Source organism: Nilaparvata lugens, chromosome 10 (genome assembly GCF_014356525.2).
Source record: "Nilaparvata lugens isolate BPH chromosome 10, ASM1435652v1, whole genome shotgun sequence".
NCBI lineage: Eukaryota > Metazoa > Arthropoda > Insecta > Hemiptera > Delphacidae > Nilaparvata > Nilaparvata lugens.
The window spans coordinates 27,853,075-27,872,412 of NC_052513.1; the positions used below are offsets into that span (position 1 = coordinate 27,853,075).

The following is a 19,338-nucleotide window of genomic DNA, read 5'->3' on the forward strand; positions in this document are numbered from 1 at the left end:
TAAAAAAGTGAGGTCCACGTTGTAATAGCAGTGTTTGATTAGCAATGGCGTTGCTATTATCATTGTTTATCATTCGAAAAAGCAGATAGCACTACGGCCGCTATTCCATTCTAGCTCCGCAATGTTGCCAAATGGTTTTTCAACAATGTGGAAGTATAATTAATAAACAAAATATTTAATCTCAATCATAAAAATTTATAAATTACCGAATTGAAATAATCATTGAAAACTATATTATCTTGACGAATAAAATATAATTTATTATTTGAAACAAGAATGAACAGTTGATATACCAGTATTAGGCTAACTATCGACTATAGAAGTCAGTTGCAAGGCTGAGAATCGGCAATGCTGTTCCGCTATATTTCTTTAATACCATTATAACATGGACCTCACTATAGGCCTATAGGGTAGTCGGAGAGGCCTGTGTAAGCCAATACTACTCAGCCTGTACTGCATAGCATATCAGAAATAGGCCTAACCTATAGCAATAATCTGACTATCAAACAGACTTATTAATGGAAACCTATTTTCAACTTTAAATTTTAATAAAGGAACATATTATAATAACAAAATTTAGGTCTACTCAAAATATGTTGCCAAGATATTGTAAAATAAGGCCGTAGGCTAATGCATACGACCTACCGTACTTATTCGTTTTTAAAAGAGTACTGTAGCCTAGTCATCAGTGTACAATATGTCAATATCATCATTTGACAAATTACTTGAGAAATAGTTTAACCATGTTTCATGTCTAATTTTTTGTATAATTACATTATAAATTGAGTTATTTTACAGAACAGTAGCTTACAAATTTCTATCCTAACCTAAGCTGTAAATAACTAATAGTGAGTAGGTTTTTGATTCATTCAAATTTTTCAAATAAGTGCAGTATCTCTTGAGTTTTTAATTTATTGTGATATATTCTGTGATTCATTTAGAGTATAAATTCAATCTTCAAATATTCAAATCATTATTCCTGGACTGAAAATCAAGTTAGTGCCAAAGCAGTGTGTGATCACATAACCTCAACTTTTGGACAACATTAACATTTCATCAAAATTTTTGGAGAGAAATAATACAGGCTTAGCCTAGTTTTTCCTCCAATGACATAATTGTATTATGATTATAGTGTTTTATACAATAAATGAATAAATGAATAACCCTGACTTACCTTATTGCACTATGTAGTTATGTTAACCACATAAAAAGCCAAAATGTTTTTTGGTATATTACTAAACTATGAAAGCTAATTTTCAACTTGAAATTTTAATAAAATATAACATCAAAGCTTTGGGTTTAACGGTTCCAGCAAGCAGCAATTTATTGAAGATCAACAAGCAAGAAACCCATTGCTTTGTTTTTGAAGATAATAATTTAGTTTAATTTATAGAAAGAAGTAGAAAAATGTAGAGAGACAAAGCTGGCAAGAATGTTATAGGCAGCGCTAGTATCAATCTTCAAAACGTCACGGATCTAGTGTATATGCTATATATAAAATGATGACGTTCTATGTCGACCGAATGCCTAGTGATGACGTATAATACCTTTGTTTACAATGTCGTCCGAGTGGTTTGTCGTCCGAGTGGGTACCCACCTTATAAACTTCCTTTACCTAGAGCAAATAAATCTCAATGCTACTGAAATCTGAGTTATATAATTCAATGTATCAACCAAATAAAAGTTAAATTTTAAGTTATAATCTGGTTATTTAATTTGTACACTGTCAAAACTTTATAAAAAATTAAATAAACTATTGTTACAATTCAAACGAGTTCATTTATTCAACCTGATTTATTGACATTAAAAGGCGGCAAGTTTAAAATTTTGTTTTGGCGGTACGAGATTGACAAGTTTGAACTACAAAATCAATTCTCTCTCAAGTTAACTGATAATATTTAGTGTAACATTTTTCATTATTTTTTCTAACATTACAAGATACATCCTTTAAGAACCATTAGGCTTATAACTCATAAAATATTTGGAGAAAATGTAAGTTACATGCTCTCATTATCAAACATTTGGAAAAATATAAATGTTTTGCAGAATTAATAAATATTGGAAAATGAATTGTTCAACAGAAAAAGTGTTCATCATGAAGTACCCAGGTTTATCATTAATTTATAGTTTATTTTATGTAGAATAGGCCTATTAAAGATCAATATTATCAGGCTGCTAGAGCTGTGGTACGGTATTGTTATTAACGAAATAATATGTAAATCTGGAAGTTGATATCATTTTGAATATTACGTTTATTTTACATTAATAACAACTGTTTATAGACAGAGATTGGCGTAAAAAGATGGAAATCAGAGATTAATCTATCAGTTTAGATTAAGTTAGAGTTTTATCATTGCATTCTTGTGGTATTTCCCTGACTCTCCAATACTAAATCATAATAATTATACGGAATTATAAATTATGAACCAATAAATGAAAAATTACAAAGTTTTTAGGAGAGAATTAAATTCCATACCACCATGCTACCTTTCTTTTCGAATCACAGTATTCTATCAGAGTAATCTAATGAGTCGTATAATTATATTTATTTCATTTCAAAATTATGCACCATTCTTGAAAAAAGACACTGAATTGCTTGATTTTCTTATATGATGGTAGCCTACGTTTTGAAATAAAATATTTTTCATAAACTTCTTACTTTAAAGAAGAAAATAAATATAATTCATTGTCATTAATTTATAAGTGCCACAATAGTTTAATTAACGTACATACGAGATTGATTGAAAACGGAGAATACATTTTCACAAAAGATGAATAAGTCGATTGTTACAGACTAGATGTTATGATCTTTCTATCTCATTATAATTACAAGCACATTCATTTCAGTTTATAGTCAAGTATCCAACTAACGTACACCTTATCTTCCTTATTTCATCACATAATGCACAAAATGCCTAGCATTAGAATAGTAATGCTTCGCATGAGTAGGCCTATTTGTACAACTCCTCAACAGCCTGAGAAAATATCTGATGAGAAGTTAACGATTTTACTGCTGTAGCACGCGTTTTATCTGGAGTGCATTGTACTTGTCGAGCGCTTCCTAAGAAATAAGCGCGCTTAGAGACGCACAAACAGTTGAAGGTCCTGTGTGAGATTGATAGTTGATACAAACCAGGTTCTCGATTTTATTAACAACACTCATATCCCAGTACAATTTGCAATTTTAGAAGTGTATGATCATTAGTCATCAGAGAGCTTTTAGTGTACGGTATAGCACTTGAGAGATAAATACCGCGTTTGATAAGCAGAAATTGTGTAAAACTGTTTTCAATTAGGACCAGAGTAGTTTAAAAGTGCTAAACAAATCTTGATAGATGAGGTAATCATCGCAAGAGTTGAAAAATTGTGTAGAGATAGTTTAACATTTAAATTAGTAGAAAAAATTTAAAGGTGGTTAGACTTCGAAACTATTGGAGAAAACCTGTGAAAATGTTTGTGGTTTCTGTGTCTAGATTGCTATTTTGTGTCAGTTCAGTAAGCATTTTGCTAGAAACTTGTAATTTGGTAACTGAAGGAAGTTTCAGAACCAATATGGGCAACAATGCAACTTTTAGTGATGTGATGTTGATGGTTCAGGTTCGTAAAATTGAATTTAAATTATATTTTTTATCATTTTTCTTAGTTCTACTCTATATATTAAAATAGCTACAGTACAGTGTAGGCCTACCCTCAATAGAAAAACAACTAGCTAAAAATTGTCTTGAATAAATAATTACATTTGAAAATAATTAAAGATATAGGTATTACTAGTTATTTCAAACAATAAATTATTATGAATAATTTCAATTATCAAAAGTATGAATATTTTTCTATAAGAGCAACATCTTAGTTCACTTTTTTTTGTTGAGAAAAATAGAGTTAATTTCGAAGAAAAAAGAGAACCGTAATCTATGAAATATATTATTATCCAGGCCTATTTATTAACTAGGGTCATTTCATTTCATTTGATGACATAAATATGTAGTGCAAGAAAAAACAGGCATTGCCCTTGCTCCCTATTTCTAATGCACAATGAAATGTTGCATATTGAAAAATAATTTCATTATAAAAGGATAGGTACGGTAGTTGTTATTTAGGGAATGAATCTTTCAATTCTCCTCATTTTAACTTTTTATTGAAGGGGAAATCATTATTTATAGTAAAATTACTTCTTAAGTCTAGCTCGATTTATTACTGAAAAAAATCAATTAACTATTATATGTGAGCACATCACCCTGCAATAAGTTAGTACCTATACCTCCTCATAGATTCTGATAGGTAGGTAATCATTAAAAAAATCCTTTCATTGAATATAAACGATAAAAACAAGCAAAGAATTGAGAAATGCTGATAAAAGTTATAAGTTTAATCGTTTACCGTTCTGTGGGAAGTTTCGAATGACTTTTTTAGATAATCCTAAAAGGGAGGATATTGAATCAAATTAATCATGTTTAGGAATCATAAGATAAGCTTGATTTAAAGAGAATAGAGAGAACATATTATCCTCTATACAAAATTATTGCACTGTTAATTTACTCGTACATTAATTGTATTATAATTTTTTTATAGAAGGAAAAATAAGTTACATTTGGTAATAAGGTGCAATGTCATTCAGTGCAATAGACCCATAGATATAGTACCTATAGGTATATACTTCACGTACAATTCAGTAAATACTTCACTGGTACTAACTTATTCTCGAGTCATGTATAATTTATTCGATCCTATCAATATATGAACAAGTATTGTGAAAACTATCCTCGATATCTCCCGATCTCATTATGAATATTGGAATATATACGATAATACTGTAGTCGGTCATTTGAATCACAATCATCTCACACAAATCAAAGAACCCTATATAGAGATTTTCAATCTATACACTTATAAGGACAAATGAAGTTATACAAATACCTTGTCACAAGTTGAGGCTCAACAGAAAATATACTCACTTTTTATTTCAGTGATTCTAGAAGAGTAGGCCTACCTATTTAAATGGACTACTTGAATGTTTAATTATTACAGAAAACTGCTAGTAAGTTACCCTCTTTATATTTTTTATACAGGATGTTTACGAACTGCCTACCAATACTGTAGGGCATTGTTCCTGGGTAAAAAACATATCTAAATATCATATTTAATTTGTCCGGAAGTCTTCAGTTAAATGACACAGCGGTCATTTTGCTTTTTTCACTTTTTTCTAAATAATGGTTGAACATGCGAAATTGAAACTTTGCACAATCATTTATACCAACTAGACAAAGCTCCAAAAAATTATGATAATTTTTTAAATTCATAAAACAAAATGGCGACCATTTGAAATTTTGTTTCTTGAATAACTGAGAAACCGATAGTTTTATAAAAACTTTAAAAAATAGCTTTTTTCAGTAAATTTAATGATCTATCGATTGGTACCAGAATTTTCAAGATTGAGCCAATATTAACTGAGATATAAGATATTTTTTTACTCAGGAGCAATGCCCTGGAGTATTGATAGGGAGTTCGCGTAAACACCTTGTTTAAGCACAACTAGTTCTGAGCACCCATGCACATTTGACACTTGAAAAGTGCTCGAAACTAGTTGTGTTATAATATAAAAACATGAAGAGGGAAGGCCTTTTAGTAATTTTCTTTGATAATTAATTCTATAGTACGGTAATAATATTTTCCATTATAATTTCGTTCTAATTATTATGGTTTTGCTATTTCAGGCTACCTACAAGGATGGAAGAAGGTTCGACGGAAATAATGTGTACGTTTTTGTGAACACAGAACAGAATTGCTGGACGTTGAGTAATAGAGGGGTTTGGAAACGTAGTCTGAAATGCATCGAGCAGGATGTACCTGGTCATAGGGACATTGAATTGTACAACAAGAGACTCTACACCGACTCCATCATTCCATACAGGGGCTACAGATACAATGGGTATCATTGAAGGTGAATAGATTTAATTAAACCTTAAACCATGATTTGAAAAAGCTTAGAATTCATAAATTATGAGTTATACAATACTTATAAAATTTTTATTATTGTGTCTTGATGCTCCAAAATAATAAAGTCTATTCATAGGAGGGTCAATAATAAAGCTTGTATGCGTATGAAACTGGTTCATGTAAACTGCACAGACAGTTTTATTTTTCATGCGTATTTCTGTTGCTATGTGCGATCGCCATTAGGTGGTTACTATGCTAATGTTGTGTTTAACTCAAGTGAGCCCAGTGGGTTGATTTTAGATTCCCAATAATTAAAATAATAATTATTATTATTATCAGGCTTCATATACAATTTAAATAAAACATTTCAAGAGGAAAAGATTGAAAATCTCTACAATTAATGCTCATTAACATTTTCACCTAAAATTGAAAATAAGCTTGAAATTAGAGAAAATGTGATTATTCAATTCCAAACTGTTGGCAACTGTTGCAATATCAGTTTGCTATGATCAAGGATTTGATTCCATGTCATGTCTAACTGTCATTAAGCATCTATAGTATCACAGTATTTCTCAACTCATAGCTCACACACAAGACTAAAATTAGTGTGAGCAACATTAGAAGTGAAGGGTGTACGTCACATCACAGAATTATCAACAACACTCAATAATCAATGTTTTTGAGTCACAAATAGAAGCGAGTGAAGAATAATATTGAATGTTTTATTTCAACCTCATTTTAAATTAACTGTAATAAGCTGAGTGTATGTCGTACTCAATGTACCTAGAATACATTCTACTTCCATAGTACGTATTACATTTCACTTATTACAATAAGAAGAATACCATAAAATGTTTAGTAATAATGAAAATAAGTCAAATTTAGTTCTAGTCCTTCTAGTATTTTAGTGGAATTTTGTGTTCTGCTAAACACAAACTCAACCATAAACACTTCAACTTCATTCTGCATCCTTCAATTTACCCTCTTTTTCCTTTTCCTCGTGAAATCTTACTTCTTTTGATTCTATTAAATTTTTAGTAATACCGGTAGGCTAATAGCATAGCCACCTCTAATACAGGTGGCTGTATTAGAGGTGGCTATGCTAATTAGTCATATCTAATACAATAAGGTCTCTCATTAGGTAATGTTTTTCGATAAATAGCCTTACATTGTGTTTCTCAGTCGTTCCAGAACAAGCATGTTTTTTCATTTAATAATTATATTACATTTTATACAATTTTTTCCCTTTCAGAAATTTTCCATTTTAAAATCTGCTCTCTTCCATCTTGATTTCATCTAGTTTGTAATTATTTAAAAAATTGTAATCAACATTTAAAATTTGAAAACTTCAATTCTCAATGTTGAACACTTAATATAATAACTCCTTATTTTTGATTACAGGTGCCGATACTCACAGAGTGACTGCATCCTGTAACAAATATGAAATGCTGATTCCTTCATTGAAAAACATCAATCACAATCCGATTTGAATCTCATGTGAATCCACAGGATTATATATTATTTAATTGATTGAAATATTCACTAAGTTGCTTAGTTAAATTATTTGATGATTATACATACCTTATTGCATTATAAAAGACTATAATATTCTGCTTTTGACGGCTTAAATTATATAGGTGGCTTACTGAAGCGAGTTGGAACTCCCATTGGGGAATCCCCACCAATGAAAGGCATACGAATATTATTATTATAGTGCTTTTAACGTTCTACTAGTGTTCTGAATACAAATTAAATGTTATAATTTGAATACACTACTTCTAAGAGAATGTGATAAGAAATGTGAGTCATTATTGAAGTGCCAGTTTGAGTGGATTTTGTAGCATTTGTTCGTTTTTCATGCACAAATGGAGTCTACCAAACATTAGTAGAGATATGAGTACGTTACTTACCAATATATTTAATAATTTGTTAGAAAATTTTTGTTGCACGCACTTTGCCTTTATAGATTTCACTTCAGTTTAAAACAACTTTTCCAATAAAATATATTCTATAAGCTTTGTTGAAAGTTTTTTTTAACAACATCACTTTCAAACTTTCAATGTGTATTATGGTGAAGATGATTTTAGGCTTGGTTTGAGAATTTTATCACCAAAACAATAATCTCCCTACTACGGTACCAATTATTATTATCAACCAAATATAACCTACATATAGGACTAAATAGCCAATGATTGAATGCATGTATATCTATCAATTATTCATATATGGAACAGGAATTTATAGAATATTTGAAAATATAATGGCAGAGATTTTAGGTTGAAAAATATGCTGACGATTTTATAAAATTATTGTCATTCACAAAATTATTTAAAAACTCAATTAATCAATAGAAATGATTGATCAATATGAATCATTAATCAATTCAAATAATATCAATTATTCAATTAATAAATAAATGCATATCTTTAAGCTCTACCTGCCTAACTGAAAAATGCTTAGAAAAGCTCAAGAAAATAAAATAGAATAAATCTATATTAATATTTTCGAATGTTCTACAAGAAACTTTTCCTAATTTTTACAAAAATGTATTGCTACCAAGAAAACATTCAGAAAAATTACTGTTAATTCAATAACTATTTTTCACAAACATTCTTTATTGATCCAGACGTTTTATTTTCATCCCTCATAACCATTTTTCCACGTTCCATGCACAAGCCTAGAGCTTATGTGGATATTACCATAGAGAAACAATAGCGTAAGTAGATATCCCATATGGTATAGGGAATTTATGTCGCAACTTTTACTGTTATCTCAAGCCGATTACTGTCGATTATTGTCAATTTTTACTGTTTTGTTGGGGTGAGAGTGTAAGAACGGCACAATTTGAGAGACTACCAGCGTCACACAGCTGCATGGGAAATAACTACGTGAACTATCGGCTTGGGATAACAGTAAAAGTTGCGACATAAACGCCCTATACCATGGGATATCTACTTATGCTATCGTTTCTCTATGATATTACATACTTCCAGCAAAGAAAAATGACCGTGGAAGTTTGATGTTAAATTTTCAAGCTTGTTACTTCCTTGACAAATAAATTTATTTAAATCTATGTTGAATAACACAATTTTAAAATGTTTTAGGAATTTCCTAGGATTTGCTTTGGAATATCTATTCGTAGGTGATGTACAATTTATTCACCAGCTTAAAAGATGTTCAATATGATAGGAGAGGGGTCTCTTAATAGAAAGCAAAAGCATGGAATCAAGGACATTACAGATCTAGCATAAAGATCATTCAGCAGATGAAAGGTAAAGTAATTTTGATTGATTGGGTGTGAGATATAACCATTTTTAATTTCCCACAAAACTATTAAACTTTAAAGTAGAAGTTCCCATATTAAAAATATTTATAGTGAATTTTGTTATTAATTCAAAGTCATTGATTTGAACCACCTAAATTAATTTGTTATCTTACAATACTTGAGTTCATATACAAAAATACCACATCACATATTCAAGTTTCACATTGAGCACTGACAACACATTTCAATACCGGTAGTAAAGGTTGAAATGTACTTAAAACTGTTTTCGTTTCTTCTATAACATATGACACTGATTCATGTAACTTGTATGTTTAACTCACTTAATGTTCGGTAATTTTTATAATTTTAAGATGTATCTCGTCTGTGCTCGAAAGAGCGTTTATATTCATGTAAATATTATTTAGCTAGTCCCCTCCAGTTATTGGCAATAAGATTTGATGATAAGTAACAATTTTCAGGTATCAACTGAGTTGAAAAGGTTGAATATTGAATATGATGTTTGCATGATCTGTGAACAAACAAATTTCGTTCAAGCCATAAGATGTAATATTAATTTCAATCTTCAGATGAAATGAAACCAAGCGGTCAGGTGTTCTGAGTTCCAGTTGTCTTTTTTATATCCTCCTAATACCGCTTTGACCGCCAAGTTTCCCTTGATTACTTGCTGACTACCGTTGAACGGCCGTGGGTTTGATTCCTTTTTAGCCTCAGAATTATTGAATCATCATTCATCTCATTTGAACCCCAAAAAAGTAGTCTAATAACACTAATGCGCAATGTGTAACGTAAATTGTTAAAATTTGTCAGAACAAACACAATTTTATGAATACAGCAATCAGAATGTAGCCTACTGCTGATTAATCAAAGCACCTACATAGTTAAAAACAAGTTATAAAATTATTGAACGTTTTACTCGATTAAACTGAAATAGCATTAAAGTCTATAGAACTAAATGATATAAAAGTATTCGAGCTATTCATTTTTCAAATTCGGGCTTACATGCTCTTTCTGGCACACTCCAACGCTGAGAATTAATTGTTTTTGTTACTGGATCAACTAGTTTTTTTTGAGGTACATACAGACTTATGCTCACGAACACGCGCATCTCGCTTTTCATCAGATTATGCTAAGCTTATTATACATTTAGGCCTATTTGTATATTATGTACGAGTATGTGTGTATATTGTTTTTATTACATTTTATGACAGTGTGTGTGTGAACTCAAGTCTTTCTGAGCCATTTAAAGTACAACACGGAGTACGTATACCTCAGGGATCCATTCTTGGGCCACTATTATTTCTAGTGATGATGAACGATATAGGATTAAATATTTCATCTGAAGTTGTTTTCTAAGCTGATGATTCATCATTGGTTACTAACGATGTTGATCTGAGTGCTCTACAACGAAAAATGTCCCAACAGTCAGGGTGAAGCTTCAGCTTGGTTTAGAGCAAAAGCCGCCTATTTTTAAATAGTGTCAAGACGTAAACTTTGGTGCTTGGACTAAGAAAGATCAGTGAGTGAATTAAAAATGCTAAGCTTCTGGGCATAAAATTGGATCAGAAGCTTACATGGATACCAAATTGAAAGAGTCTGCTCAAAATTAAGTAGGGTCATATATCTCTTTTGTAGTCTCAAGGACTGCGTTCCTTAAAATTACTTGAGAATGTGCTACTTTGCCTTTTTCCAAAGCTTTCTACGTATAGTATGGTTTAGTATTGTAGGGCTGCGCCCCAGAGGTTCAAAAAGTATTCTTGTTCCAGAAAAAGGCAATAAGAATTATATGAGATGCTGCGTATCTGGAACTTTGCAAGCCTTTATTATTTATAAAAGAGGAAATCATGACAGTGTACAGCATGGTCGATTTCAAACTAATAAAAAAAAAAAAAATTAGGCTCAAATGGCTGCTGCAGAATCGACATTTACAGTCATAACACAAGAAACAAGTCAAAAATAGATGTACCATATACTAGATAGGATAGCAACTAGCCCAAACCACCTATCTTTTTAATTATTCAATAAATTCTCCATGATAGCCAGGAATCTAGGCCTACCAACTACAATAATTTTATTATAAGCAGAACATGAGAGCGCCTCCTATTAGACAATCCAATATAATCGCTTCTAAATTTCTTTAATCTACCAGTTAACAATAATTTCAATTGGAGCAGGTGGAATATAATATAATAACACTAATATGACTTACTTATTTCATTTACTTATTCATTTATTCACAATGGAGACAACGGGTCTCCCCAAATATGTCTCCTTAATAATAAAAATTGGACAGATACAAATGAAAGAAGAAAATTATGATAAAAATAATATGAACTTATGCAATAATAAATAATACAAACAACAAAAATACCACCTAATTCAAAAATGAAAAATACAAAGATTTCAAATACTTATGAAAAAAGTGAAAATAAAACAAATTGAGAATTCAAAATTCCAAAACTTATAAAGAAATTAAAGAATATAATAACAAATAATGAACAAAAATTTTATCAATAGAATAAATAACATTTATAACTGAACGACGTCCCAGACTATATTATGCACATCCACACTGATACACCAACTATTTATATGATCAGAACATGCTTACACAAGATTTAATAATAATAATAATAATAATAACTTTTATTCACTTCATTGTACAATTTTACAAAGCATAATAACATAAAAAATATCAAGTGCACTCCTCATTAGGCTAGGCCTGCGTCGAGGAGTGGTTCGTCTTATGAATTACAGAAAATATATAAGAAAAACGATTCAGCTGCTTCAAGTACTATATAGAGCTACTTACATAAATAGTATTATCTTATGCCATTAAGCAATCTAAACAAAAATACACATCTTCCACAAAAAGAAACAAATTGATCACAATGCTCAGTTTATATAGCCTAGTTTACAGAATAAAGTTAAACATATTTCAATGAAACAAAACGAAACGAAACAATTTATGAAGCCGATAAATACAGTCTTAACCTTCTACAGAAAATCGATAAGGAGGACTCTCTAGAAATATCGAAAGGTAAAACATTAAATAAACGAGGACCCTGAAAGGCTGCATGACCAGCCGCAGATGCAGTTACACATCTCGGCTCATACAGTTTCTCTCTGGCTTCACCACGAGTTGTATATCCATGTTCAGGAGTCACTGGAAAATCTAATGGTCGTTCAAATACATATTTTAATAAGTTCAATTTATATAAATCCTCAGGGCTTAGAACTTTGAATTCTTTATAGATTAGGTTAGTGGGATATCTAATTGGTCTATTCAGACATATTTTTACAATTTTCTTATACTGTAAAATAAGGGGTTGTAAGATGGAAGATCCACAACCTCCCCATCCAACATTGCCGTATTCAATTACAGAAGAGATTAGGGCAAGGAATACCATCCTCAACTGGTACAATGGAAGAATATTTCTCAATTGAACAAACTTATAAAATGTTTTCCTTAATCTATTACAAACATAAGAAATATGTGGCTCCCACCTTAGTCGAGAATCTATCATGATGCCTAGGTATTTTACAGAATCATGAACAAAGAGAGGAACACACTGGCAATAAGACTGATTGATTACAGTCAGGTTTATGAATAATAATTTTAAGTTGGTACTCCTCAGAGGGCTTACCAGCCATTGTGAGGTAAAATGGTAGAACCACAGTTTTATCTTTATTTATACATAATTTATTGTGGCCACACCAATGTTTTATCTTTGCTATACCACTATTTGCTTTCTCAAATGTTTCCATCCATGAATTTCCATGAAACAGAGCTACAGTGTCATCCGCAAATGAGTAGAGAGAGCCACAGTCTAGATCAATATTTAATAAATCATTAATATAAATTAGGAATAGAATTGGGCCAAGCACTGTTCCTTGTGGAATCCCAGCTTCAACTCTCCTATCGTTGCTAATTGTATCATCAATTTTTACGGCTTGTGACCTTAAGTTTAAGTACGACCTGAAAAATTTCAAAACTATGCCTCTAAAACCGATAATATCCATTTTATTTAGCAAGAGTTCATGGTCCACTGTGTCGAAAGCCTTTTGGAAGTCCAGAAAGATTCCCAAGCACTTTTTTCCTCTATCTAAATGATTTATAACTTCTCTACTCACTCTAAATATTGCATCAGAAGTATTAAGGCCACTTTGAAAACCCAATTGCGAACTATTTAAGATTTTATATTTATTTAAGTAGGATATTAGTCTCGACTTTACACATTTTTCTATAATTTTACTAATACTAGATAAGAGGGAAATGGGACGATAATTATTCAAACTGGATTTCTCCTTTCCTTTATGTAATGGAATGACTATAGCCCGTTTCATTTCGTCAGGGAAGTAGCCCTGTTGAAAACATAGATTAATTATATGCTCAAGAGGTTTAGAAATATTATATGCATTTTCAATGAGGCAATTTGCATATACTCCATCAGGGCCAGAAGTTACCCTTCTTTTCAGACTGAAAATAGTATTAATAACTTCTTCTTCTGAGACTGGTGTAAAAAAAGAATGAATTACAATTTCCTGGAATTACTTTATACCTGTATGTTTTGTCTCGATTAAGGTTCTTTAGATTCCTATTTGTAATCTCTTTAAGTGCATCATTGAACGGCTGTCTTCTAGCTTTTATAGTCATTTTGTTCCTTGTCCTTATAGATCTAACTAAACTTGATGTGATCCAGGGTTTAAGTCGGGTTTGTCTACTGCTAACCCTATGACAAACTTTTTTTGATAATGTAAAATGTTTTATGATAGTATCAAAGAAAATTGTAAAGGCTTTTTTAGCACTGTTTTCTGACATAGTTTCCCCCCACGATTCGTTTTCAATTCTAATCTTAAAATTATTTAAATCAATTTTTTCTTGACTGTTCTCAATATTTCTGTTTTTATGTTTCTTATGTATTCTTTATTCTATTTTTCAAGGACCATATTCTATTATCATGTTATATTATTTCTTCATCCGATTTAATGTATATTTTTTATTCTATTTGATGATTCCTTCTATAGACAAATTATTATATCATGTACATTTGATTATTGTGATATTAAAACCTGAAGTTATGTACGGTATTATTATGAGCTTGACGTTTCCGATGGCATTGTTCATGCATTGATAAAACCATTCTTATTCTTTTCCTCATTATATTTTTGTTGTGAATAATAATTGAATTGAATTGTAAAACATAGCTGTATAATAAGCATAGCATCAGCTGATGAGAAGCGGAATGCACGTGTTCGTGGCGTATAAGTCTGTACGCACCTTCAAAGAGAATAAGTTCAATGTCAACATTGATAAAAATTGAAGGGCAAAATACCAATACCAACCTGAATATACAGCTGAAGACTCAACGAAAATAGCCCATTTCCTTTCAATACTACATCATGTGTCACTCTTAGTTGGATAAATTTTACTATTCCTCGATTTTTATTAGAAGCTGAAGTCCATGGTGTGCAATAAATAGTTTCCCCAACTCTTTTCGCCTACAAGCAACCAATAAAATACAATATTTTGAATGAGGAAATAAAATTGAAAGATAAATTATTGAGATAATATCCTTTATAACATTGAAATAAATAATAAATTGATGTAGTCCTATAATGAAAAATCTGGTGTGGTACACTCACACAACTTTCCTTGCTCATATTCGAAACTTCGATCAGAATTTTGTATATTTGTATATATAATTATTGTTTTTAGAGTACTTTTTCCTTTGTGTAAATTGTGAAATTCAATGATTTTTTTAGTCGTCATTTTTTTAAAGTCGTCAAAACAGCTGTTCTACAGATGAAATATCTCGACTATGTGTTCTTTTTATGAACTGCTCTACCTACCTACCTCATGCACGAGAAGGAGGTTACAAAGTCCATTTCTCAAGGATGGGGTGGACCCCCCATTAGTTTCCCAGAAAGGAGACTCATGCCAGTTAATAGAGCTGATAAATAACTATACAGAGTATGAATTTGAAAAAAATCGGTCAAGTTATTTTGAGAAAATCGTGAAAAACATGGATTTTTAGTAATTATCCGCCATTTTTCTCAAGAATATTACGGAGCTCCTGCAATTTTCCAAGGAAAAAACTCATGTCATTTGATAGGACTTATGAATAGCTACCCATGGCTTGAATTTGAAGAAAATCGTTAGAGCCGTTTTCGAGAAAACCGTGAAAAACCTGGTTTTTGGTCATTATCCGCCATTTTTCTCAAGAATATTACGGAGCTCATGGAATTTTCCCAGAAATGAGACTCATGCCAGTTGATAGTGCTTAAAAATAGCTCTCCATGGTATAAATTTGAAGTAAATCGTTAGAGCAGTTTTCGAGAAAACCGTGAAAAACATGGTTTTTTAGTCATTTTCCGCCATTTTTCTCAAGAATATTACGGAGCTCCTGAAATTTTCCCAGAAATGAGACTTATGCTAGTTGATAGGGCTTATAAATAGCTATCCATGATATAAATTTGAAGAAAATCGTTAGAGCCATTTTCGAGAAAAACGTGAAAAACATGGTTTTTTAGTAATTATCCGCCATTTTTTCCGCCATCTTGAATTGAATTTTATTGAATTTCTTATTGTCGGGTCCTCATGGTATAGGGACCTTAAGTTTAAAATTTCAAGTCGATCGGTTAATTAGGAATGGAGTTATCGTGTTCACAGACATACACACACACACATACACACATACACACACACAGACCAATACCCAAAAATCATGTTTTTGGACTCAGGGGACCTTGAAACGTATAGAAAACTTGAAATTGGGGTACCTTAATTTTTTTTGGAAAGCAATACTTTCCTTACCTATGGTAGTAGGGCAAGGAAAGTAAAAAATGGTCAAAGCTACATTTTTATTTTCTACTTTATTTGGTGTAGGTGCCAAACTAAAAATCATTATTTAAAGCCCTAAAATATAGGCATAATATAAAAGGCTACAATAAACTAAATTTCGTGAATTGAGAGTAATGATAATATTTTATGAAGCCAAATTAATAGGCATAGGCTACTGATGAATATTGACTTATAATTTTTGTCCAGGGGATGATGGAAATACAGTACGGTATTGAAATAACAGTAAGAAATGAACTAGCATACTGCTATGAAGGGATTCTAAAATCGTATTCGATTTTTCACCTGGCAAGATATGGGCATAGAATATAAAATCAATCTTGAAAAACATGCAAGGAAGCACATTGGGACAATCATTATTCCTCATCTATATTAATAATTTGGCAAAACTACCTCTGGCAATCTATTTTCATTTGTTGATGATACAGCGCTGCATGTTACAGGCAGAAATAAAAGAGGAAATGTATGAAAAAGCATCCCGCAGCCTCCACATGCTAAAGGCGTGGTTCAATAAAAACATATTGACACTCAATATAGGAAAATCCAAATTTTTGAAGTCTCACTGCGAAAAAGTCAGGAGCCTCCTATCGATTCAATAGCTTTTCTTACTCAAGTCCTAATAATAGGCCTATCCAATGACATTGAGAGTTCATTGAGAGAGTAAGCTCTTATAAATATTTAGGCTTATAGTTCATGATGAATTAAAGTCGTCAGAACATAAATAACCCAATTGAAAAACAAAATACGCAGATCCATCTACATTTTCTTAAATTTACGTCAATTTCTATCAAAAGATGATTTAAGAAATGTATATTTTGCTTAAGTTCAATCTGTTATTACTGCCGGAGTTTTAGCCTAGGGAGGAGCGTGTATAAATAAATTCTGAAACCTTTAGCATTTTCCATTGGCATTGAAATTCCGAGACTTATTAAAATTCACTCAACAACAAACAGTCACTATATTGCACTCATTTTATACAGAAATATTCCTTCCACACTTCGTAATGCTCATAACTGTTCACCTTATGCGTATAAAAAAGACACCAAAATATGGTTGGGGGAGATTGGTAGGAAAAACATAGCAGCCATAATTCATCCTAATTACAATTAATTTATTATCAACTTCAGATCCCGTGATCTGCACTTAGTGTGAATAAACCTTTACTATAATAATGTCTTAGCCATGTAATAATACAGAGTGAGTCATATGTATGGGAACCCCTCAATAAGTTGGAGACTGTTGTAGATATAATACTGTAACCACAGACAAAATAAGTAATATTTACTTCCTCAATGCTGTAACTTTCAGGATAAGTTATTGGTCGAATACTCTACCTTTTGACGCACAACTGATTTTCAACCCCTTATAAGGGGGTGACTCGAATATATTAAATGTAAACACCCATTGTGTTACATCATTTTGGTCTTTTTGGAACAAGATGTCTTCGATAAAAATGTTCTATGATACTTGTATCCAAAATGATGTACCACACAATGGGTGTTTACATTTAAAATATTCGAGTTTCAACCCCTTATGAGAGGTTGAAATTCAGTTGTACGTGAAAAGGTAGAGTATTCGACCAACTTATCCTGCTAGTTACACTATAAGGTATATTCTCTACAACAGTCTTCAACTTATTGAAGGGTTCCCATACATAGGCTATATGACTCACTCTGCATAGTGATCCGAAACAAACATCATCAAATTTTGTTATTGAAAAGTTTTAGTTGCCAAATTATATTACAGTATTTATCTATCCATTTATTTCTTCTTTATTATTCTTTTTTTGTACATTTTATCATTTTTATACGCTAAATAAAATTATATAATGTTTTAAAGTTTCAAGTATAATACATTGTTTAAAACTTATACTTTTCCAGTGACAGGTTCTCCATTGGGTTGCATCAGTGCTTTCGAGGTGTATCATCCTCTCAGTAATATTCACTAGTAGTTCTGTGAACATTAGACCTCACGCAGTATTCTCATCCACAAGTACCTGATTTAAACTATAGACCTTATGGAAATACAGCAATAGACTGGCTTCTCCACACATCTGTGTAATCACTTATCAGCTGATTTATGATAAATAATTCTATATAGTCTGATTTTTACTCTAATATTGGCGTATGAAGGAGGCTCCTTTTTCCTTTTATATTATCCTTGAAATGCAAAATTTCCAAAAACCTTGTATATACGTCGACTCGCAATTAAAAAAGGAACATACCTGTCAAATTTCATGAAAATCTAATACCGCGTTTCGCCGTAAATGCGCAACATATAAACATTTAAACATGCCAAACCGTCGACTTAAATCTTAGACCTCACTCCGCTCGGTCAAATAATGATTGAATCCATTATCATTCAAGAATATTAATTATCTTTCTCAAACTACAAAAATATATTTTCTGAACAAAGAACAGACTCCTCTCCACACACAGGCTTAAGCCTTCGTGGATGAGATGCATATTTTTTTCTCTCTTCACAGTTTAGTAGAATGTGATTATTATTTTTACATTGTAGAATACGGTACTTATATTGTTCAAGTGTGATTGACTACAACTCTTATACAGTGCATGTTGATTCATTTAAAATTGTACTAATTTTTATGTATATTCAACTGTGTATTTCATGCAGATAAATGAATCTGAATTTGAATTTACAATTCAATTTGGCTTGCATTTTAAAAAAATTCTCGTTTATAATGAAATTCATTTGCTTTTCCCCTTGAAAATGATCTTCAATATATCATAAGCGGTACACACATTCTTCAAATAGTTATTTATGAAAGACAAAACTTAGACACTTTTATTTTACAATGTAAAAGCAATACTATTTATAAGAATTTATGGAATAGGATAATGAATATTTATGATAGTAGTAAGTTTTGAAGATAGCTTGAATTTAACAACAATAATTTTATTCTTGAATAATGTAGTTCTTAAAAACAGTGACTGGAGACAAGAGTAGTAAAACAATGTGGCAAGAGTAGTAAACTCACCTCTTCTGTAATAAGAGTTCCAAGAAGGCAGTAGATAAATACATTGACAAGTTCAATAAACATCATAAAATAAAATTTCGAAGTTTCCATGGACATCTCGACCTAAAAAAGATATTATTTTTATCCAGATTATTGGTTTATTATTTATGTTGGCAATATAATTAATTCAAGACTGTTTACGAATATGGTGATCAAGATCATAATTTGTGATGCTTACTTTATTTTTTGTCTTTTTGTAAGAATTTGAGGCTCAAATATTAA

General features: G+C 31.1%; 2 protein-coding genes across 6 annotated transcripts in view; one reads left to right on the top strand and one right to left on the bottom strand.

Moving 5' to 3' along the window:
- Window positions 1-3,048: 3,048 nt before the first annotated feature.
- On the top strand, window positions 3,049-7,709 carry LOC111044652. The gene is made up of 3 exons (XM_022329855.2): window positions 3,049-3,597; window positions 5,712-5,938; window positions 7,336-7,709. The coding sequence occupies exons 1-2, from the start codon at window positions 3,451-3,453 to the stop codon at window positions 5,934-5,936; spliced, it is 372 nt and encodes a 123-aa protein (XP_022185547.2). The 5' UTR covers window positions 3,049-3,450; the 3' UTR covers window positions 5,937-5,938; window positions 7,336-7,709.
- Window positions 7,710-9,309: 1,600 nt separating this feature from the next.
- Window positions 9,310-19,338, bottom strand: part of LOC111044651 (odorant receptor 10a) — an 83,234-nt gene continuing 73,205 nt past the window's right edge. For 4 of the 5 annotated variants that reach the window (XM_039437106.1, XM_039437105.1, XM_039437107.1 and 1 more), the window contains 2 exons: window positions 14,564-14,719; window positions 9,310-9,728 (listed from right to left, as the gene is read on the bottom strand). In XM_039437106.1, the coding sequence (XP_039293040.1) occupies window positions 9,675-9,728; window positions 14,564-14,719 (210 nt within the window). In that variant the 3' untranslated portion in view covers window positions 9,310-9,674. Of the gene's footprint in view, window positions 9,729-14,563; window positions 14,720-19,077; window positions 19,180-19,338 lie in introns of all 5 variants that reach the window. The other variant, XM_039437109.1, reaches the window with a different exon arrangement.

What these genes read in the sequence shown, in the direction of transcription:
- LOC111044652 (XM_022329855.2), top strand. Translation starts at nt 3,451, where the DNA reads ATGTTTGTGGTTTCTGTGTCTAGATTGCTATTTTGTGTCAGTTCAGTA. An exon ending in ATGTGATGTTGATGGTTCAG is followed by an intron (nt 3,598 to 5,711) that starts GTTCGTAAAATT and finishes TTGCTATTTCAG; the next exon opens with GCTACCTACAAGGATGGAAG.